This window comes from Neopelma chrysocephalum, unplaced genomic scaffold (assembly GCF_003984885.1).
Source record: "Neopelma chrysocephalum unplaced genomic scaffold, ASM398488v2 Primary Assembly neopelma1_59, whole genome shotgun sequence".
Classification (NCBI taxonomy): Eukaryota; Metazoa; Chordata; class Aves; order Passeriformes; family Pipridae; genus Neopelma; species Neopelma chrysocephalum.
The window spans coordinates 28,071,923-28,093,692 of NW_020897714.1; the positions used below are offsets into that span (position 1 = coordinate 28,071,923).

General features: G+C 48.3%; 1 protein-coding gene across 7 annotated transcripts in view; it reads right to left on the reverse strand.

Annotated features, from left to right (window-relative positions):
* Positions 1–21,770, reverse strand: part of SLC6A12 (solute carrier family 6 member 12) — a 41,413-nt gene that overhangs the window by 13,753 nt on the left and 5,890 nt on the right. For 5 of the 7 annotated variants that reach the window (XM_027680659.1, XM_027680661.1, XM_027680658.1 and 2 more), the window contains 10 exons: positions 18,256–18,452; positions 14,507–14,641; positions 13,039–13,179; positions 11,537–11,624; positions 9,808–9,940; positions 6,820–6,954; positions 4,552–4,655; positions 2,921–3,045; positions 2,520–2,632; positions 1,623–1,760 (listed from right to left, as the gene is read on the reverse strand). In XM_027680659.1, the coding sequence (XP_027536460.1) occupies positions 1,623–1,760; positions 2,520–2,632; positions 2,921–3,045; positions 4,552–4,655; positions 6,820–6,954; positions 9,808–9,940; positions 11,537–11,624; positions 13,039–13,179; positions 14,507–14,641; positions 18,256–18,452 (1,309 nt within the window). Of the gene's footprint in view, positions 1–1,622; positions 1,761–2,519; positions 2,633–2,920; positions 3,046–4,551; positions 4,656–6,819; positions 6,955–9,807; positions 9,941–11,536; positions 11,625–13,038; positions 13,180–14,506; positions 14,642–18,255; positions 18,453–18,540; positions 18,643–21,770 lie in introns of all 7 variants that reach the window. The other 2 variants (XM_027680664.1, XM_027680662.1) reach the window with 1 other exon arrangement.

Genomic DNA, 21,770 nt, shown 5'->3' on the forward strand with positions numbered 1-21,770 from the left:
GTGGTGTGCACACAGAGCACAGCACAGCACACCACTGTGCAGGAAGAGATGTCTGACTATCAGCTGCAGAGCAGTGTGAACAATGTGCACATACTGACACAGCTCTGCTCCTTCTGGTCCCAGGGATCACAGACTTCCCACGAGCTCAGGCAGGGTTACAGTGCAGCCATTGCTCCCAGGCTCCTCTCCTGCTGCTCTGCTTTGTGTGAAAAGTAGCCAGCAAACGATCACTGCCCTTAGAAGAGTTTGTTTTCAAACAGCTCAGCTTGTTTTAGCGATCAGGTGTGGTAGGTGTCCTGGGAGGCCAATCAGCTGACTAGGGGGTGGAACCCAGCACATGGACGAGGGATTTAAACGACTGCTGGGAGCGCCAGCGACCCGGGGTGCGGCGAACAGAGGGACGTGGCACTTTTCGACCTGGCACTTTTTTAGCGAGGCAGTTCGCACAGGCAGGGGAAGCAGGAGGGACACAGCCACCTCCCAGCTCTCTTGGGTGAGCTTCCCCACCCACCCACCTCGCAGGGATCAGTGTTGGGTCCAGTTCTGTTTCATATCTTTATCAATGATTTAGATGAAGGGATTGAGTCCACCATCAGCAAATTTGCAGATGACACTAAGCTGGGGAGGAGTGTCGATCAGCTGGAAGGCAGGAGAGCTCTGCAGAGGGACCTGGACAAGCTGGAGAGTTGGGCTGATTCCAACAGGATGAGGTTCAACAAGGCCAAGTGCCGGGTCCTGCACTTTGGCCACAACAACCCCCTGCAGCGCTACAGGCTGGGCACAGAGCGGCTGGAGAGCAGCCAGGCAGAAAGGGACCTGGGAGTTTGGATTGAGAGGAAGCTGAACATGAGCCAGCAGTGTGGCCAAGAGAGCCAATGGCATCCTGGCCTGGATCAGGAACAGTGTGGCCAATAGGTCCAGGGAAGTGATTCTTCCCCTGTATTCTGTGCTGGTGAGGCCACACCTCCAGTGCTGTGTCCTGTTCTGGGCCCCTTGGTCCAGGAAGGATATTGAGGTGATCGGAGCAGGTCCAGAGAAAAGCAACAAGGCTGGTGAAGGGACTCGAGCACAAGTCCTATGAGGAGAGGCTGAGGGAGCTGGGGTTGTTCAGCCTGGAGAAGAGGAGGCTCAGGGGAGACCTCATCACTCTCTACAACTCCTTGAAAGGAGGTTGTAGCCAGGGGGGGTTGGTCTCTTCTCCCAGGCAGTGGTGGATTCTCCATTCCTGGAGGTTTTTAAGATGAGACTGGATGTGGCACTTAGTGCCATGGTCTAGCAACCACGGCGGTGTTGGATCAAGGGTTGGACTCGATAATCTCAGAGGTCCCTTCCAACCCGGCTGATTCTATGATTCTATGATTCTATTTGCACAAAGCTGTATGTCAAGCAGCCTCTCTGGGCTATGGGACCATCTCTCTTGAAAGGCTCAGTTGTGGAGAGAGTGCACCAGCGTCACACAGGGTCAAAGCAGCACTGGCTGTGAGAGACACCAGCTAATGCATTAGAAACGAAGAATAATTTAACAGCACCAAAGACAAGCTTGCTGTCTCTGCCCAGACCTCCAGAGCTGTGTAGCAGGGGTTTTGGTGCTCAGCTGTATAACCCAGCTACTCCTTTCTTACCTCAGTGACCAGCAGTAAGCCCAGCAGGTAGCATATGACTGCAATGGCCAGGATCAGCAGCTCCCGACGCCCCTTCTTCCGAAACACTCCTGGGAACATGTCAATAATAGCTGTCACCATGCTTTCCACACAGACAAACTGCAGAAGAAAACAGGTCAGAAAAATCAATGTCTCTCCTTCCCCAAGCACACACTTCTCTCACCGTCCTTTTTTGCCTCCCACCACCCAAATCCTTGTTTTTTCGTTTTGCCTTTTTGTCTGTCTTGCTTCCACCAAGGGCCATCAGAAATAGAGGAAGAAGGCCTGATTCTCCAGGTGGAGGGGCTGAGGTGCTGCAGAGCAGAGCCTGAGCAGAGCACCCTGCCTGGCAAACATGCCAGGACACCCCCTGCCTCCCTCATCCCAGCACACCAGGGTTGCACACTGCGCTCTGCAGGGTGCTCTGCTGAGGTTTGCTCCTGGCATAACAGGGGTGTGAGATGGTAAGAGATGGGCACACCAGTGAGAAGAGAACACAGGGGTTGCTCTGCTGGGATGCAGCTGGGAGAAAACAGCCCCATTCCTGCTCCCAGACTGCCCTGCTCTGTGCCAGGCCTCCCTCTGTTGCATCCACAGTTTCGGTGTTGGCACAGGGATGGGAAGGGATGTAGCTGGGACATCCTCACATACACACAGGGAGGAGGATACTAAACAGAGATGCCAGCACATGTTACCACTGGCCTGCCACTGGCCCTGGCTCTGAGCTCCCTCAATGTGAAAGTACTGTATACAAGGTAGAGAACATATGGAAGGTACCAGCAAGGCACAAACCCACCTTATACTTTACAATGACCATGGGGAGTGCTCAGGGTGGGGACAGGCATCTGGGTGTTAGATGAGATGGGGTGTTTGCTGTACCTGGCTGTCCAGTCCCAAGAAGATCAGCATGAGGAAGAAGAGGCAGGACCAGAGCTGAGACGCAGGCATCATTGTTACTGCTGTTGGATAGGCTATGAAAGCCAGGCCAGGACCTGCCAACAGACCACAGGATGACCACATGTGCCACTCACACCATCACCTGCCACCACTGCCCTGCAGCACAGAGTAAGCTCACATATTTCTTCAAAGTTTATATCACCATGGCTTCTTGCTGACACAGGGCTGAAAGTTGTGTCATGGAGCACTGGTCCTGCAGACCTTTCTGCAGACTCCCATAGCGATGGAGGATGTAGATAACATCTTGGGCTTCACTTCAGAAAAGGGCCCTTCCCTTCAGGTTCTTTGTTTTCCCTTGGCTCTGAAGTCTCAGAAAAACCTACCTGATTCAGCCACTTCTGCAATGGGTATGCCCTGCTCTCGAGCCATGAAGCCCAGCACTGAGAAAATGGCAAAGCCAGCAACAAAGCTGGTGGCACTGTTCAGGAAGCAGAGCATGATGCAGTCCCTGCAGGGAGGAGACCAGAGAGAAATCAGTGTTTCCCGCTGCAGAATGGTTCCACTTGGGATCGTGTCTGTACTCAGCTTCCCTAGTCAGGCAGCATAAACCAAGAAACAACAATGTTGGTTTTGAACTCCCTCAGAGGTAAAAGGCTCAAGACAAAGCCAATTATCAGCCTACCTACCTTGTGCCTCACTGCACGTGGCACAGAGAATGAGGCACCACCAGTGGCTTGTGAATAGGATGACACGATATACACAGGGACATGGCAACAAAAAAGCTGACAAGTCAGGAGAATAAGAAAAACAATAGAGAAAGTGGGGAATAGAGCAAATTAGAAGAGGGAAGAGGTTGCAAAAGTAAACACAGGTAAGAAAGAGGAGTGTCTGAAAGCATGAACACATACAGGTTCAGCAGTTCTGGTAAACAAGGGTTAATGGGCTAACCCTAATCCTCACCTGACAAGGATTGTGTCTACACTGTCTTTATTAACTATATTCATATGGAGGCTGGAATGTGCTATGCTCCTTGTCCTGAAACTTTTGTGCACTTGCTCCCTGTGAAAATGGGCCACCAGTCTGAGCTGGTTGGGCTGGAAGCCCCACACCCCGGGATCCTGCCTGGGCAGCTGCCAGAGCTGACCCACAGCATCAGCTGCTATGGGGCAGTGTGGACACCCAGCACATTTGGACCACCCAGAGCTAAGCTGCCAGTGCAAAGCACCAAAGGAATTATAGGAAGGCATCAGTGCACTGCTCCATTAGTGACAGACACATTCCAGGAGAGCCAGAGGAAAGTATGAACTGCCCAACCAACTGCCAGCCGTGGCAGCACCTATTGGAGAACAGGAGAGACGATTGAAGTCTCCCAAGTACAATTCCATTTTCCTGTCTGTGCTGGAGCAATACATGAAGGAAGAACAAAGCCCCTGCTTCTCAGGACTCTATAGAAGGTGTCAGAAGTGCTCCTGATGGCTCCACTGAGCCCCATGTCAGGCCATGGATGAAATAAATCTGTAATCCAAGGGCATGGAGAAGGCCAGACAGACTTGATTAATCTCCTTGATAGGGTCAAAAGGCCACTGGCAGTACATTACCCTGATGACGGTAAAGCACTGGAGTCAGGGTGCCCTGCCTTCCTCTTTGCACCACCTCCCCTGCCTAGTGAGTGAAGTCAAACTTGGCTGTGCCACCCCTGCCCACTCACCCTGTCAAAATAGACTGTGGTGTCTATACAATGGCTGGAGACACTCTCTATTTTCATTCCTCCCCCTCCTCCAAATCTCCCATTTCCAACTGACTCGTGCAGGAGAGCACAATTAAAGCCATTTTCTGGAGTTCCTCTGTTCCCTCCATCCCTGTGCTGAGTCCTCCACAGCCCCTGTGCTCTGAGCAGCTCACTAGTCAAAGCAGCGTGACCCAAGGTCTCCCCCGGCTGCCTCTGATGCAGCTCCGTGCTGTTTGTCTCTTACCAAATTTCCAGAAGGATACAAGAAGTTTAGGCTCCTCTTACCTGTAACAGTTGTTGGTGTATTTGTTGTAGCTGCCCAGAGCTGTCAGGCATCCCTGGCAGATGGCATAAGAGAAGAGGATTTGAGTGCCTGCATCCATCCAGACCTGGAACAGAGAAGGTCAGTGGTCTCCAGAACTGACAACAACAAAACTAAGTGGCTGTGCCCTGCCAACAACAACCCCTCCAGTCATGGAGAAAAAACCCTGTGAGACAGAGAGGGGATCAGTGAGTATAGAAACTGGGATGCCTATCTGGGAAAAATGAGCTACAGGACTGGAAATCCTCTAGGCAAAGTCTCCTGAGAGGACCGTATTTTTGCATCCCACTCAAGGTGACATCACTTTTCCATCCTGCACCTTTGCATGCAGGGTAGAGATGGCACCTCTGATGGCATGGCTCCAGCAGAAGCTGACACTGTTGGAGTCTGTGGTCTCTACTGTATCCCAGGGTTTGCAGAGCCACTGGTGAGTCACACCAAGCGAGACTGTGATCAACAGTCAGTGTACTCCCTTCCCTGCTCCCTAATCTATTTTCCAGCATCCCTGAGGCCACGGTGCAGGGTGAAGGGCAGAAAATTGCCAAGCTGAGAGATTCCAGGCCAGTGGGCTGTCACACACCCAGGTTCCCCCTTGCTCTGGCTTTGCCTGGGAAAAGTTGAGTTGGCTTCACCACTGCTCCAGCCCTCTCCTCTGTAGAGGAGCTGAACTGTGGGCTCAGCTACAGCTCTGCTCTCAGGCCCTCCCAGGGAAAGCCCTGAGCTGTGAATTAGCAGGAAGGCAGGGAAACAGCCCACCTTTCTGATCATTTCCAAGTTCCTTGCTCACCCTCTTTTTCCTCCAAGCAGCCCCCAGCTGCAAACATCCAGGCAGATGGATGAAATTCTGTAGCCTTCAAAGAATCCTAGCCCAGGCATTACTGCCTAAATTCACACAGATTTCTCATGGAAAGGCAAGTACACGGCAGCCCTTCAGGCACGGACACACATCCCACTTTAACCAAAGCCCCACATTCTGCCAAAACTCAGTAGAAGGATCTCACTCCTGCTCTGCTGGGTTGCAGCAGCCTGGAAAGACCATGTCAGCTTTAGTTAGGCTGTGAAAGATAGGGAGGTTTCCAGGGAATAAGCTCTGACCGTGAATAAAACACACTCAGCCCCAGTCACCCCATTGTTATTTATTTTGATATCAAAATGCCATTTACATTCAGTTGGCTTTCTGCTTTCAGTGCACCACAGATTTTCTATTGACAACACACAGATGCATCTGAAAGCAATTTGGGGGCGACAGCAGTGGCTTTGGCAGCTGGTTAGGGAGCAGCTGGGGCTTTGGGCATCTGGGAAGACACGTAAGGTCAACTGAGACTGTGGGCAGAGTCTATTGCTTGGCTGCCTCCACGAAATGATTCAGCAGTGGAATAATTAGCAGCAAGTGTCATTTAAATGCTCTTCTGGGAGGGGGGTCGGCATTAACACCTCCTTGGGCATTGCTGAGCCTGCATGGGGAAGAGAAGCAACCTACTGCTGCAGAAGGGAGCAGACACTCCAGAGGGATCCTCCAAGGGGGGCCCTGTGCAGCCCCCAAGGGTGCTGCCCACATCCTGCCAATTTGGGCTACCTTGCAGGTCCTGGGTTTGTCTGCACCCTCTGCCTTTTTTGTCATCTCTGACCCTATTTTTCATCTCTGGGTACACAACATCCTTCTTCCCAGGGTGGGGAACGTTTCCATGAGCTTCAGTGAGTGGTGGCAGGGATTGACCCTTTGGCCAGGCCCTGACCCAGGCAGGTCGGACCAGCCCCCAGGACAGGTGAAGGGAAGTTATTGCCCAGCTGGGGCACAGCCCATGTTACATGCCTTCAGTCTCTGCAAGCAGGGGGACCCCACACTTCTTGGGAGGGCCCTGTTGGACCCAAACAAAGTGCTAACCAGGCCAGAAAAAAATGAAAAATTGTAGATTATATCCCCCCCCATCCCTTGGTTATTTGCATTTAACAGTTAGGAAAACCATCTGTTACATGCTGAATATTTGATATACTCTTCTGGTTTTGCTGAGCGCATGAGTGGAACTGATCTAATATGCCCATATGCCACAGACCATGAGCAAAAAGGCTGTGCTGTGCAGGGGGACTAGATCCCTCTCAGCAATTTTAAGGATTATGGTTCTTTGGTCTCTTTTCAGAGAAGACAGCTAGATGGTCAGCCAGCATCAGATCCAAAGGCCAGGGCACTGAAAACGTTCTCGTGGCCAGCATTTGCCCGACACCCCACCCACCTGCGGGTCTGCCAGCCTGGAAATGTCTGGCTTCAGGTAGAAGATGATCCCCTCGGCAGCACCCGGCAGCATGACTCCTCGCACCAGCAGGATGATGAGCATCACGTATGGGAAGGTGGCAGTGAAGTAAACGACCTGCAGGCACAGGGAAACAAGAGGAGAGAGGGTCAGCAGGGAGGCAGTGCAGGCACCACCTCATCTCATCTCGTCTGCAGGCCCCCACCCCAGCAAACGTCCCTGGGCTCTGCTGTTGGCTATAGCTGCTACTGCTTGCATGGGAGAGGGGTGGGAAGGAAATCAATCAAGGTTATGTCTCACTGGTGATTTAGTTAATCTACATTTTGTTCCTCATCCAAGACTCTGCCACTGGTTGCTCTGCTTTGTTTTCTCTTCCCAGTCAGTGTAATTTCCCTGCTCTCCAGCTGTTCTCTTCATCTTTCTAGGGCTGCAGAAAAAAACCCAGATCTCTTCCTGTCACTGAGTTTTAATGAGGAGTTATTAAAATGGTCCTATGCCCAGCAAGAGTTTTCCAAATTAAATAGCAACTTTTGCTGCCCCATTTGAGACACCTCTGAGGAGTCTCATTTCCAGGAGTGCTCATGCATCAGTCTCATCCCTTCAATGCCTCTGAGCCCATTAAAAAATTGGGGCACCTCAAAGCCTTTAAAGAAAATGTAGATCGTTACTTCTGTAATACTTTCTTTTCACTTCTTCTTGTATGTGATGTAAATAAATATTATAGGAGAATTAATAATCACTAATCCATTGCCTAATGTAACATATTCTTTTTGTCCTATTTGTAAAATATTTGTGAGCAAGTTGCAACTTCCTAACATTTATTCATTACTAGAATTTATCCGAGTAATGTGAAGGCTTGTTTACTCTGTGGATTCATAGTGAGAGGCCTGAAATGAAATTTTTTTCTGCTTAGTGATAATAGGTTGAATAAGTGACAGTACGTGGTACTTTTGCTGTTCCTTGATTGAATGAGAATGCGAGCACTTTGGGCACAACTATTAAAATCTACCTTCAGAAATAACTTCTGGTGAGCCTTTATACACATCTGCTGAATACATGAGGAAAGGAAACATGGAAGGAGCACAAAATTGGGCAAAATTAAAAGAAAAAGACTTTTAAAGAAAATGAGCTTTCATGGAGTTTTTGAAATTATTTTCCTGAGGTCACTATTGTTTCTTTGAGTTTGGATTCCTTAAATAACAGAAGCAGAAACATAAGGGTCTGGCAGGGTTATCTGACTTAAAACAGTCTCTCAGGCACGCACAACCCCCTGTTTAATCTGCAGCTGTTGAACAGAGTTATGCACTCTCTACTGCATATCCTAATACCTTGTCAGTAAAGAAAGAGAAGGAAGCAATTGAATTTTTTGACAGTGCCCCTGTAATACTCAAAATTACTACCTGCAGAGAAGACAACTGACCTGTTTGACCTGTAATGTATTTTGGGACAGAAAACCCCACCCTGTGTTGTTGCACCATGTCCATAACATCTGGCTGGTAAAAAGTAAGCCCTGTATCCTAAAACTTGTGATGGAAAAATCTTCTGTAGTTTCAGGAAGATCATTCCAGCTACTGTGTGCACTCACTGTTTTTGCTCACTTTCTGGCCTGGTCTTGCCAAACCCTGTCAGCCCAACTGGCCTGACTGAACTTCTTTAGTTTTCTCCTTCTGCAGGGAAGTTTTGTGCACCAGGGCAGCACCGAGCAAAGGAGAGACTCAGTGGAGAAACCTGAGAGCTGAAGGGAATCTGGGGTGACTTAATTACACTTCCATGCAGATCAAACAGCCTCTCAAGATCCAATCTCCCAAGATCAGCATGATGCCTCTTGTGGAGATGGCAAACCAGGGGGCATCAGGGATTTAAGGTTTAAAATGCAGAGCATTCCCTCTCCCCATAGAAGTGGACTCTGGCTCTCCCTCCTTGAGAAATGGTGGACAACAGGTCAGCACCGGCAAGAGCCAGTCATCAGCAGAAAGTGGGAAAAATCTAGTGAGCAGAGCAAGCTATTGTCTTGCTCTGCTGAAATGGGTGTCCAGTGCAGTTTTCAGGCAGCAGAAGGGATTTCAGGCTGAAATACAGGTGTCCAGTGCTACAGGAAACACCTGCCAATGGTAGAGATAGTGACCTGAAGGAAGAAATCTGTTGCAGAAATTGATTCCCCTCCCTTTGCCATTGGGACATCCACTGGATACCCACAGGACTCAACCGTCATTAATAACCCACCCATCTCATTGTGGCTTCGGGGAGGAAAGTGGTCCAGAGTAAGTCAAGGCCATGGCAGTGTCTTTAACACCCAGCCCAAGGCATCACACACTCATTCACTCCATAAGGAAAACCAGTCCACCTGCTCTACAGGATCAACATGGGCAGGAAGCTTTGGCTCCAGCCTCACCGGCAAAATGCAGAAAGTGACCTTCTGAGCCAAAAAACACACAGGCAGGGAGAAGAAAAAGGAGAGCACAAAGACACTTCTCTCACCGCAAGTATTTTGCAGGATAAAGAAGCAGGAGAGGTTCATTATCTATTCACTGATCTGGTTACAGGCAGCAGCTTGTCTGTTTTGCTCAAGTGTTTAATTACTGCCAGGGATGGGAAGTTTGCCACTGCAGATGATCTTGTTAAAAACACCAGCAAGCTACACCAGGATAACACACTGGCGAGCAGAGGATTCCCAAGGACACCTGGGGAGTATCCATCAGCCACTGTGGGTATCTGCAAGGGAAAATGTGACTCAAGGCTCCCCTCAGTTCTTTCCCTGTTCTCCTCTTCCTGTTGGAGCTACTCTTTTATTCTTCCTTTTAGGGGTCAAACACCAATGGTGTAAATCAGTATGGCCTCACCAAGTTTTAGGTTTGACTTTGGTACTGTGTCTCCTGCCTCTGCTTCATGAAGAGGGAAAAGAGATTGGGGAAGAAATGTAAGATGGGTACAAGGAGGCTTATGGACTGGGAGGATAATCTCCGTTCCTACTTTTCCTGTGGACTTGACCCCTTTCCAGATGCAGAAGTAGCAGATGATCCACGCCAGCAGGAGACACAGAGCCAGCTCCCAGCGCACAGTGCCCAGTTTGTGAATACCATCCGTGAGCCCCAGGACTCGCTTCCTGCCAGTGTCCAGGGACAGGGAGAGAAGCATTAACACCCCAGACCCAACTCACCCATACAGACCTTTCCCATATTACCCCATCCAAAATCTTAGCAGACTATCTGCAACACATCTGCCCAGGGCTCCCAGCCATGTGAATCACCCCAGCTCCGCCTAGGGCTCCCCTGCCTCATTTCTGCAGATGCTGCTCCACCATGTCTTGTAGCTGACCCAAGCTCTCCCACTCTCCAAACTCGTGGTGCCATGCCCTTTGGACCCAAGCTGCACAAAATCAACAGCTGCTCCCCATTGCTCCCCCACCCTGGCAGATGCCCAGCAGAGACTACTCAACCCAAAGCAGGCCACCAATGCCATCATCACCCCAGGCCATCACTCTTCCTCCCTATATACTGCAGACACCCTATATATAAGCATAAATGATCTTTATGATTCCCATGCCCTTCCTTCAGCCTCCTTCCTTGAAGATTCACCTTCGTGAAGGTGGGCCACATGAGAGCTCAGCACTGCAGCTCATGCAGTCCCCAGAAGCCCAAACCCACACTTACAACTCCTCTGCACACCCTTCTTCAAACCAGTCCCCTCAGGGTCCCCTTGCTCTCTCTGCAGAAAACCTGAACAACCACATCAGAGGGGTCTCAGCTCTCGCTAAAAAGTGTGTGCAAAGAACAGAGCAGGAGAGGGGGGCCAGCACTGTGCAGACTCTTTCTGCAACTGTGGGTGCTTATCATCTTCTATGTGCCCTGTGGTGGCTGCAACAGACAAAGGACACTCAACCCTTTCAGAGACAATTAAGGACACATAAACGGGGGGGGGGGGGGGAGAAGACAAAAACAAACAAACAAACAAACAAAAAGTCCCAACTGTTGAAGCTGAGTCCCCGACATCCTTCTTCTTTACGAGACCTTCCTCAGTAGAGTGTGGAGAGGTAGTGCGGCACCAGCAGCTGTTTCAGCCTCTCTCTGGGACACTGTCTGGCCTGCTGCAAGACCCCTCCCTCAGACAATGCTTTATTGCCTCCAGCCCTGTGACCAAACCTCCTCAAATTCCTCCCTGGCACCTCACAAATGCACCTCAGATCCCCATTCTCCAGGGATGATCCTGAGCACCCTGATCAACCACTTCCCTTAGGCAGCAAGCAAGACATGGTCAGAAGAAGAGAACAGGCAGTTTGGTCCTTTCTGTTTCACTCCAGAGGGCTGTTCAGTCTGCCCTGGCCCCTCATACTCACCTGCCAACAGCAGCCTGCAACACCCAGCACATGTATCCCCCTGCTTCCAGCAACTCCTCATCTGATTTTGGTGCCTCTTTCGGTGGCCACACTCACCAGGGCACCTCAGTGCCAAAGAGACAACATGCCTGTGCATGTGTGCACATGAGCACCCTTGGGCAGGCACACTGTGGAGTGTACCCAGCCCTCACGCCCCTGGGCTCTGTGCCAGTCTCCTTGGCAGCTCATTGTGCTCCCCATGTTCAAGTCTGACATGTGGCACCTCACTTGGTCCTACAGAGATGCACAGCCCACCGCCCAGATACTGCTAGAGCTGCAGCCTTTGGATGAGAGAGGAGCCTGAACAGAGGGAAAGTGATCACATACTCCCAAAACTCAATCATTGAGGAGGTGGCGTTCGCAGGCAAGGTCCTGTTGTCCAGGCTGGATCTATTCAGAATGTCCACACAGAGATCTACCAAAAGAAAAGGAAGCTGATGAGCCAGAGAAATTCTCTAAGGCTCCTCCACAGGGGATGCTCCTTCCCCCCTGTACCCTAACCCTCACTCTGGCAGCACACAGACCCTTTACCCTGTGCTGTAGAGCATCTCATTAAACTTTTGCATCTCATTAAGCATCTCATTAAACTCTGGCTCTCCCCAGCTACGAATCCCAATCCAGCAGTAGCCAGAGGGCTTCAGGAAAGGGAAAGGGGAAGGAGAGAACAATTCCCTGCCAAATGGAATCCAGATGGCTGCAAAATATAGATTATCGAGGGATAGCCACTGTGAGTACCCAGGATAGAAAATCCCATTCTCTTCCCACATCGTGTACCATTCCCTGTCCACACATGCATACATATGTTCACACACACCACAGATGTTGCCTTCTACCATCCCCAACTCTGTTACACAGCATGAAATTACTAAAACTAGAGGAGATGCCATGCATCCAAGAAATGCACCTCATCTTGCATTTCAGCAGCAAAAGACAAACCACTGGAAAAACAAGGAAGCCCAGATGTGGCTGGGAAGCTTGTGTCTGTTAAGATAACATCTGTGGCTTTCCTCACAAACAAACCATGCTGGGGGAGCTGAAGGAATCAGATCAGCTCTTTAAAAGGCTGGTTACCTCTGCTGGGATGAAGGGGCAGAGGAAGCTGTAAGTGAACGGCCCATGGGGTGGAAAAATTTAACACATCACAGAAACTGATCATCTGACAAGAGAAAAGGGGAGGGAACCAAGCTGCTGCCAAACAAAACAACCTGTTCAACACATTAAAAATGTCCTGTCAAGGACAACAGGTCCACGAGGATTACTTCACATCTACCCCATCTTCCCAGTGCCTTGAGTAAAACCAAAGCCAAGTCTTCTCTGCTGGGTGCAGTTATATGAATTGTGGGCATGAGGAGATGAGATCCCTGGCCAATGTAAAGGTATAGAGGCTGTATGGATGTGATTAAACCAGGAAAACAGTGCTCTTATAGTTTTGTGTTACTGGTTCCTTCACTTAGGGACCTGTACTGGCAAAATTCTCCAGTGCAGGCTTGGCCTGATTTAGCCAAAAGCTGCAAGTGCAGAGAAAATTCTTCAGGCATTGGCAGCAACTGTCCCAGTAACTCTAAAGGAGTGGAGTAGAGTAAAGGAACTGTAAGATAAATTGTTGTACCGGAGCTAATAAAAAGCTCCTGCCACATGAGGAAGACTCAAGATTGGCTTGAAAATTCTCCCACCCACCTCTCCCACTTGCCAGAAAATGCAGATTTTTTTGTGAAATCACATTGCAGCTCATAAGAGCTTCTTATTCAAAGAAAAAAATATTTTCTACAAATCCCAAATAATTTCTGGGCATCGGAAAGAAGCTAAAAGCTGATCAAGGGAAAGTGTACCTGAGTTCCAGGGGTTATTGCAGCTAGCCCATGGTAGCACTGAATTGAAGGAGCTGAACAGGTAGAAGAGTGCCCAGGACAAGATGACAATGTAGTAAATATTCAGATACCACTCAATTACTTGTGTGGCATATCCAATTCCTGTGAAGGAAAGCAAAGGAGGTGAGGATGGGACTGCCAACCAACTCCCAACACATCAGGCTTGCAACACCAATAACATGGCTCACTAGACAATAGGGCAAGACCTACACAAGGGAAAGAGAAAGGATTTTGAGACTGTGCATGCAGACAGGACACATTGTTGGTATATTTAGACAGGTCTATGTTGGAACAGCCAACATAGACAAACTTTACACTGATGTGAAAAAATGTTTTGGCGACTGTGGTGTCACTGCATTGCAGTGCCTCTCCTTCAGGAAAATCAACTCTAGCCTTTAAAGAAAATAAATGCAGGTGAATCTCTTACTCCTGGGAAGACTCAGGGAAAAAATGTTCTCACAGTCAATATACATGAAGTAAGGTGCAGGGGCCAAGGTACAGACCTAGGAGCACAGCACTGGTCTTGTGCTGACTGTGCCCATTGCTCGCTGAGACATCAGAACCATACTCAGGCCAGAAAGGCCCAACTCATTCCTTTAAAACTGGTTGTCAGTAACCTTTGAAATGCCACTGCTGTTCACCTCCAGGCCTGTGCCACAGGTCTCCAATGCAGGAGGTCCTGGAGTCCCCAGGGAGTTTCAAATAGGGCTGCACGCCCGTGCTCGAGCAAATTAACCAGGCCTGCAGTCTGCCTGAGCACAGGTTTCCCCGTCTGCAAAAGGTGGGTAATAAGCTCTCCTCTGGACAGCAGAACTGAGGAAATTAGATTCATTAATACATTAATGCCATTAAACAGCCTTCCCCAGGGCCCCAGAAATCATGGTTCTTATACCTGTGCCTTAACCTAAACCTCATGCCATCTCTGGGCTGTCAGACCAGTACGTGCAACGTGATCCCCTCCAGTTTGGATGATGCCAGCCTGCAAAAGCTGCCACAGCAACCTGGGCACTGCAGTGGGCAGGGAAAGCACTATAAACCAGACAGCTTTCCTCATCCTCTTCTCGCTGTTTGTCCTGGACTACATGCAGGGGTTTATGTATTGACACTTCCATCCTCCTCCTGCAAGCTGGCCATCCAGTTTCTCCTCTCTCCCAGGCTCTGAGCTTCTCAAAGCAGAGACTGGAGTTCACCTGGACCAGCACAGCCCCCAGTCAGCACCACACACCCTCGGTCACCTCCAGAGGGGTCAGGGAACTGCCCCTGCACACACAGCTGTCACCAGGAGGGATAACAAGGCTGGGAGAGAGAAAGGCAGGGAGAATAAAGGAGAAAGGAAAAAAAAAGAATAATAATAACAACATTTCTGAAAAAGGCAGTGAGTCACTAATTGTTAGAAAGTGCTGCCAGTAAAGCCTGTAACTTGACTGACCTTCAAAGATGGGACAGATCTTCCTCCAGGCAGTGACCCCTCCCTGGCTCGTGTACTGCCCCAGCGCCGTCTCCAGGAAGAACAGGGGGATCCCACAGGTGAAGAGGAAGATGAGGTAAGGGATGAGGAAGGCTCCTGCAGAGAGAGGTAAGATGCTCCCTCAGAAACCTCTTCAAAAGCCTTATTCTCACCACTCCTTGCCAGGTACCTGGGGCCACAGCTGGAATCAGCTAGATAAACACAAATATTTCTCCGAATTAACTGTGCAACCTCTGCTAAAGAGGCAAGGTCTCCAAAGCCATTATTTTTCAGAAAAAAATACAAGAGTGGTCTGTCTTCTGCTACTGCAAGGGTGGTCTGTCTACTGCCAAATGCAGTACTTCTGCATTTGTTCTTGGCCAAAACCTAGAGGTAAAGAGTAGCCAGATAAGGGGATAAAAAAAAGCAGTGCTGGAGTTCTCCCTGCTTCATGCTCCTGACCTCATTCCAGTTTTCAGCAGGAGTGTGGTGAACCAACTAAGTCCTTGTTTCACATAACCACATTTGTTCTGCCTTTCACAAGAGTCACAGCAAAACTCCCACTTGTCCAGAGGATACAAACCTGGAGGCTGGTGACATTTCTTACTAAGTAATAAATTTGCCAGGATATAAATTCACTTGAGATATATTTCACATCAAATTTGAAAAGCAGTTTGCACCAAAAGAATGGAAATAGGGGAAGGGCAACAGAGTATCTTTCCAGCATTTTCAAAATGAAGAAGGTTAACTTCTCTCTTCAAAATCAATTTTTTATTACAATGTAGAGCAATGTCTTAAGAGAAATCAGCCTGAAATAGAACTCAGATTAACCCTTGAGGAAATGGAAGAAGAAGGAGAGCAAAAGCAGGATTTTTCCAGAAACAATGACCAACATAAGCAAAGCATCAGAAAAGACAAAACCAAAAACATCAGTTGAATGCCCTAAAAAAGTGGTGTAATCCCCTGTTAGCTGCCTGAATATTTTTTCCTTTTTTTCAGTTCTGCTGCCAAACTGAAACACCCAGTAAATTCACTGCTCTGCTCGAAACTGGTCCTGAGATGTCATTTTCAGAGCTGACCTTCCTTCTGTCACCTCACCACCTTTCTCCCGATCTTTAGTGTAGGTTTTCACACTTTCACTCTGCTCCAAACAAGTGAAGGCAACTGCCTTCCTCGCTGAAACAACTGTCAAGGTCTTGCCACTCCACACAGTAAACTTTTGGTCATGGGTAGCTCCCGCTGCCAGTGCTTGCAACCACAATGAGGGTCTCTTTCTCAGCCAAACCCAGACATTGTCCCCCTCAGGCCCTCTCCTCTCCTGCCAGCACAGGCATCAGCGCTGAAATCCCTTCCTGTGACAATTAGCGACTGGGAACACTTGCCCTTGTTTTTAAGCCAACAATGTTACAATAACAAGGAACATCCAAATTTTCCCCTAAACACAGCTGTGCGTAGCTGCAGGAGACCCGGGACCAGAGGGAAGGAGGCTGGTTCTCAGGGTCAGTCCAGGTTTGCAGAGCAGGGAAAGGGAGTTGCATATGCTGAACTAGAGGCAGCTGCTGCTTTTGGTGCCGCAAGACATCTATCTGTTTGCCAAATCTGTAAGACAGCTTTATCATCCTGCACACAGATGAGTCTTTCAGCAGGTTCCAGACTCTCTCCTCTGATACCATTTGTCCCAGAGGTTGACCCATTGTGGTCTCTGAGCAATGAGGGCTTTGATACACCTCTGTTGCCTTGTCTGTTGTAACCATCCCAGAGCAGTTACCAGCTGAAACTCCAGCTGTGATGCCCTCCTCAACTTGCTGCTCCACTGGAGGACTGAGAGGGGCCCCCAGAAACAGATTCTTTTTTCCTTATGAGACAACAGCAAGTTCAGGATGCTGAGCAATTAGATCAAATTTGATAGTGCAGCCATAGGTAAGGCTGCAGTTGGTTGCTTTACAGCAGATTAGTGCTACTGTTTCTATGGCATCTCTCTTACAGCTTTATAACATCTGAAGGTGGAGAAAGGTGACAGGACAGCAGTCTCCAGTTTGGGGAGGAGGGACAGGGATGCAACAATTACAGGTGGAAAATGCCTTCTTTGCCATTTCAAGGACTTTTCCAATGATGAGAATATCTTTGAGTGTCATAGGAAAGACAGTGCCTTGTCCCACACAAGTTTGTCAGCCCTCTGGTTCCCTAGAGCCCTGGAGAGAGAACTGTACCTTGTACAGCAGTGGCATACCTTCTGCAAAGGCAGCATGTGAGCTGTGAGGGGAGGCCTCTCCCATCCTAATCTTTCCCAAGCCTAGCCTTGTTGCCCTCTGAATCACAGCTTTAGATATTCCAGAGTAGTTTAATTTTAAAAAAAAAAAAGTTATTCAATAGGTATCTAAAGTGAACAAAAGTAGCCTTTTCACTTACACTAATTAGCATACAAATTGCAAGGACTACTGAACCGGATACCATAGGCATAAACTATGCAAAGATATCATCTGAGCTCAGGAAGAAATTTTCCATGCAAAACCCATGACTCCTCTCTCAAAGCATCACTGCAGAATGAGCTGTTCAATCAGAGGCACTCCCAGTGTTTACTAATCCGTGCTGGTCTTACTTGCTTTTGGTGGCTCCAGTGCCTCCCATCAAAACATTGGAAAAGGAGGCTGGAGGATCTGCTAAAAACCATCCCAAGTTTAAGAAAAACTCAATTCCATTTTCTTTAACTATTTCTTACCCAGCCTCTCTTTGTTTTAGAGGAGTCATTGTATTGTCTCCTGTTTGATTTGGATAAACTCCAGCAACAGCACAGAGGGCAGGAATTTGGAAGTCTTGGGATAAACTACAGTGGAACCACTCATCTATTGGTGAAAGCTCACAACGCCTTGGAAAAAAAAGGTCTTTGTAGCATGGTTTGCAGAGAAAGGAATTTTAAAGTGGGGGGAACAAGCAAGTCCCAGAGTGTTATTTCAAGGTGTCTCTAGAGAACAAGAACAAAAGAGAAGTTATTGCTGTATTTGACATGTAATTTGTTATTCCTCCTTTTCTTTTACAAAGTTGATTTTGATTCACCAAGAAAAGTTAGTGACAGTCAATTATTCCCTTCCGTTTCATTTTATTGTTATGAGAAAGTTTAATTTTTAACCATGTAATGATCTTACTGCAGTGTTACTGGAAAAGGAGAGCCATGCAAAGAGACAAAGGGAAAGGTGAATGAACCCTTCCTGGGGATGGATTTTCCTAGCAGTGGTTTGATGGCTGGGGGAACTGCTCCTGAGAAAGAGGGAGAAATGTCCTCCTAAGGGGTATCAGGCCTTGGCAAGGATACCAGCACCATCTAAGCTTTTCCTCTGTGAGGAAGGGCCTGAGAGAGGTGGAGGTAACTCAGGGAGTAGGAAAAGGGAATTATGTAGGAGGAGGCTGCTGATGGTTTTCTGACCATTCACAGCATTTGATAGTTTCCAAAGACCACCAATTTCTTGGGATACCCAAGGGCCTTAAGGAGTTACTAGAGTTAATTCAGCATCCAAACCTGAGATTGCTGCTTTCAGAAACAGTACCTGCTGTAGAGCTGAATTTACCCCTCAGTTTGTATTCCTCCTGGTTTTGGCAGGAACTAACTTGCTGGAGGAGAAGATAAGGGAGTGCATGTTGGGGCACATGAGGCATAGGAGAAATGGGTTCAGGCATGCACATATCTCTTGTCATGGCTACAGATCTAGAACATCTCATGCACGCTGTGAACTTACCACCACCATTCTTGTAGCAGAGGTATGGGAACCTCCACACGTTACCCAGGCCAATGATCTCCCCCGCCACAGACAGCACAAACTCCATTTTGCTACGCCACTGGCCTCTCTCTTCCATTTCCTCCACTTTTGTCTCTTCAGGACCTGCAATGGCCCCATTGGGCTCTCCTTCTTTAGATACAGCTCTTGTCATGGCTCTGTGGGACAGAAGAAAAGGAGAGCATGGGATGTAGAGAGCTGCTGCAGGACAAGCTGGTGGGAAGAGGGAAGGAGAGGACCTGTCACCACAATAGACGTGTTCCTTGTGTCAGCCTGAGGTTCCATTATCCTCTGGAAAATGGTTTCTTTAGTGTCAGCACAAAGTACTATTCCCAAGTTATGTCTGTGCTGAAGAGACAGAGGAAAGGTCACTGATCAGGTGAGATGAACTCACCCACACTACCCCTTTTCTGGACTCACCCCTGAATTCACCCTTCCCTGCCCACAGCCCCCTTCCTCATCCTTCCCATCTGCCCCTGACTAAGTGCTCTGCACCTCCATCATTGCTGAAATCTGGCCTGTTAAATTGGAAACAGCAGTTCAGAGGAACAGAACAGGAGCTGGAGCTGAAGCAGAGAATGGAGGCAGAAGGAGTTTCTTCTCCCCGTGTGCTTTATACAACAACTGTCTCCTTCTGGTTTTAGATGGCAGGAGAGAAATGTTAATAAGATTAATAGTCTGAACAAGAATGGACAACCTACTATCTTACCTCAAGGCACTGGTAGGAGTGTTGTCTTTGTCCCCCTGGACACCACATTACACTACCAACAGCCTGACAACTCAGCAATGCACAGACACTTACTTGACCCAGGCTCTCTTCACTAACAAACAGGCACCAGCACCAATCCTCCACCTTTGCCCAACCTTTCAAAGAATACAGGAAACAAAGGAAACAAAGCCCCTGAGGTGAGCAAAAGGGCCTCATACTTGTCAGGTGTTTCATGTCTGGGCAAGGGAGTTCTGAGATTGGACAAGTCCAGTGCTGCAGTGAAAATAACAGTGGGAAAAAGCCCAGAGGTGGAAACACAGAGTGAAGTCACTGTTGGAGGAGATACATTGAATGTGGCTGGGCATCCAGAGTGGCACAATTAAGACATTTTCCAGTCTCTACTAAATCCTGCATTACGTTTAGCATCACCTTAATGAAGCAATGTTAAAAGATGCAATTCTCTACCATACACAAAGTCCTTTTATTGGCTAGTTACTTTAAATCCAGTCAAAATTCACACAGACCAGACTGAATCTTCTTTTCAACAACATTTTCATGTTGTTAAAGGCATTTGATTATAAGAAGAAATGAAAGCGTGAAGAGAGAAAGCTCCCTCGGTCACAGCTAAAAAAGTTCTTCTCAAAATCTTCCTCTAGTGAGTTTCCTGAGGTAGGGATGCACGTGTCAGTCCTGACAGAAAGCACAGACCTAACACGAGCAGGGAATCTGGTGAACCATGACAGGGAAGTCCTAATTTTAGCTACATCTCACTGGTGGCATTATTAGTAAGCACAACTTGGCCTCTGAAAGAGTGATTGGCTCAGCAAGGGATACACATTGCTATGTTGGGATTAGGAAACTACACTGGAAACAAAGCAGCAGCATCTCTGTTTCCATTCCCAGCATCTGAGACTGCAAAGAAATCAGGGCTTGGTTCCTTCAACAGTAACTTACAGATTCAGTTTGCTGGTGGTTCACCAGGTTGGTTTTTTTAATAGCACATCTATCATTCCTTCTGTGCCACCTAAGGGGACATCCCCATCTCCAGGGAACAACAGGGACAACAGTCTGCATCACCCACACTGCTTAACACTTCCACTGCCCCCAGATCTGCTCCGGACTACTTCAACTTGCTCTCTCCCAGGCAAAGTCCGAGCACAGCTCTGGAGGCAGCTCAGGCCAGGGACCTCTCTCAGTCAGCAACTCAGTGGTGAGCAGGATCTTGTCACCTTTGATGTCCTTTACCTTATAGGACCACCAAATCTATCTATCCACCCTTTCCACCAGGACCTATTCCCTCCCTCCTTTTGCCTAGTCTCTCTCCAGTCATCTCCCTCTGGACCAGCATCAGGGCGTGAGATATCTCATGGGGAGTAGGGACCACCAGGGAATATGACCTAGCTGGAAATAAAAGCACACATGTAGACTCTAACATCTAATTGTCCCAGCAGCCAAGGAACACCACAGCACTTGTTTTTGTGTAGTTTCCAATGAGGCAAGGGGGAAGCAGGAACAGGAACTGGTTGGCTCTGCTGGCACTTACCCCACACAAGACAGCATCATTATCAAAGTGTCTCATTTACTCCTGTAAATGAAATGATTTCCTAAATGCAAACCCTCTGGATATATCAGGCCCTCGGGCAAAGAAACATGCTTGCGTATGAAAAGACAACTTCTAATGAATGTTCACAGCAAAACAAGTAGTTCTTTAACACAGACATGTTTCCTCCCTCTGTTATTCAAGCAAAGAAAGGAAATCAGATCTCACAGTGTAATACACCACTTGCTCTCTAAATGCCCAAGGCAACAACAGTCTTTGTTCCCCCATCTGCTTTCCTGAAGGGCCCATCCTCTTTGCTTTGAAATCATCAGCAGATATCCATGGACTCTGAATGTAGAGAGATGAATCTCATGCAAAGCATCAACCACTGTAATAGAGGCTGCAGGAAGAACGAGGGGAGCACAAACCAAGGAGAAGAGCAGTCAGGGGTCAGTGAAGAGCATCCTCCAGGCTAATATAGCTGCCTCTTCGAAAACATTGCATAAGATCCTGATCCCTTATAAATTTGAGAGGGTTTTAGAGTTATTTCCAATATGAACTTATATATGGGCAGTACTGCAGTGGGCATAACCAGTTTCAGTGTCAAATGCAGATGCATGAGGGCACTAAGGAATCAATCTCCGTTTTATCTCCAGCCCTTGCCCTTTATGGTCCATATGCTGGAAAGCACCTATTTGCTGGTATGGCTTGCATCGTCCCAAACCCACCAAGGGCTCTAACACATATGGATCTACATATGAGTGTAAAGGTCAATCAGCCCTCTAACAGGCTCATACAAACCTCAACCCCCACATTTCAAGAAGGTGGTATCAAGGCACACACCCTAAATGCTGGCTTGCAGCAGCAGCTCACCAGCACAGAGATCCTCCCAGTCCCAGCTTTGCTCTCTTCCCTTAGCTCGCCTGCTGGGCTGCATAGGGAGGTGGAAACATCATGTCCTCCTGCCACCTATTTATCAGCTTCTGAAGCTCAGGCAAGGCCCCTTTCCCCACTGCCTGCCTGCAGCAAGGCCTGCCAGCTGGCTAATCAGTTTATTCCGATGCTGCAGCACAGCCTCCTCATCTTTGAGAGGAGCAGAGCTCCACGCACTGTCAAATGTGAGAGAAAAAGTAACACATACTTAATGAGATGTGTTTGATCTGTCACAGTCCTTGGCACATTCCAATTTGCTGCAGTCCAGGGCACATTATCAAGTACAATGATGTT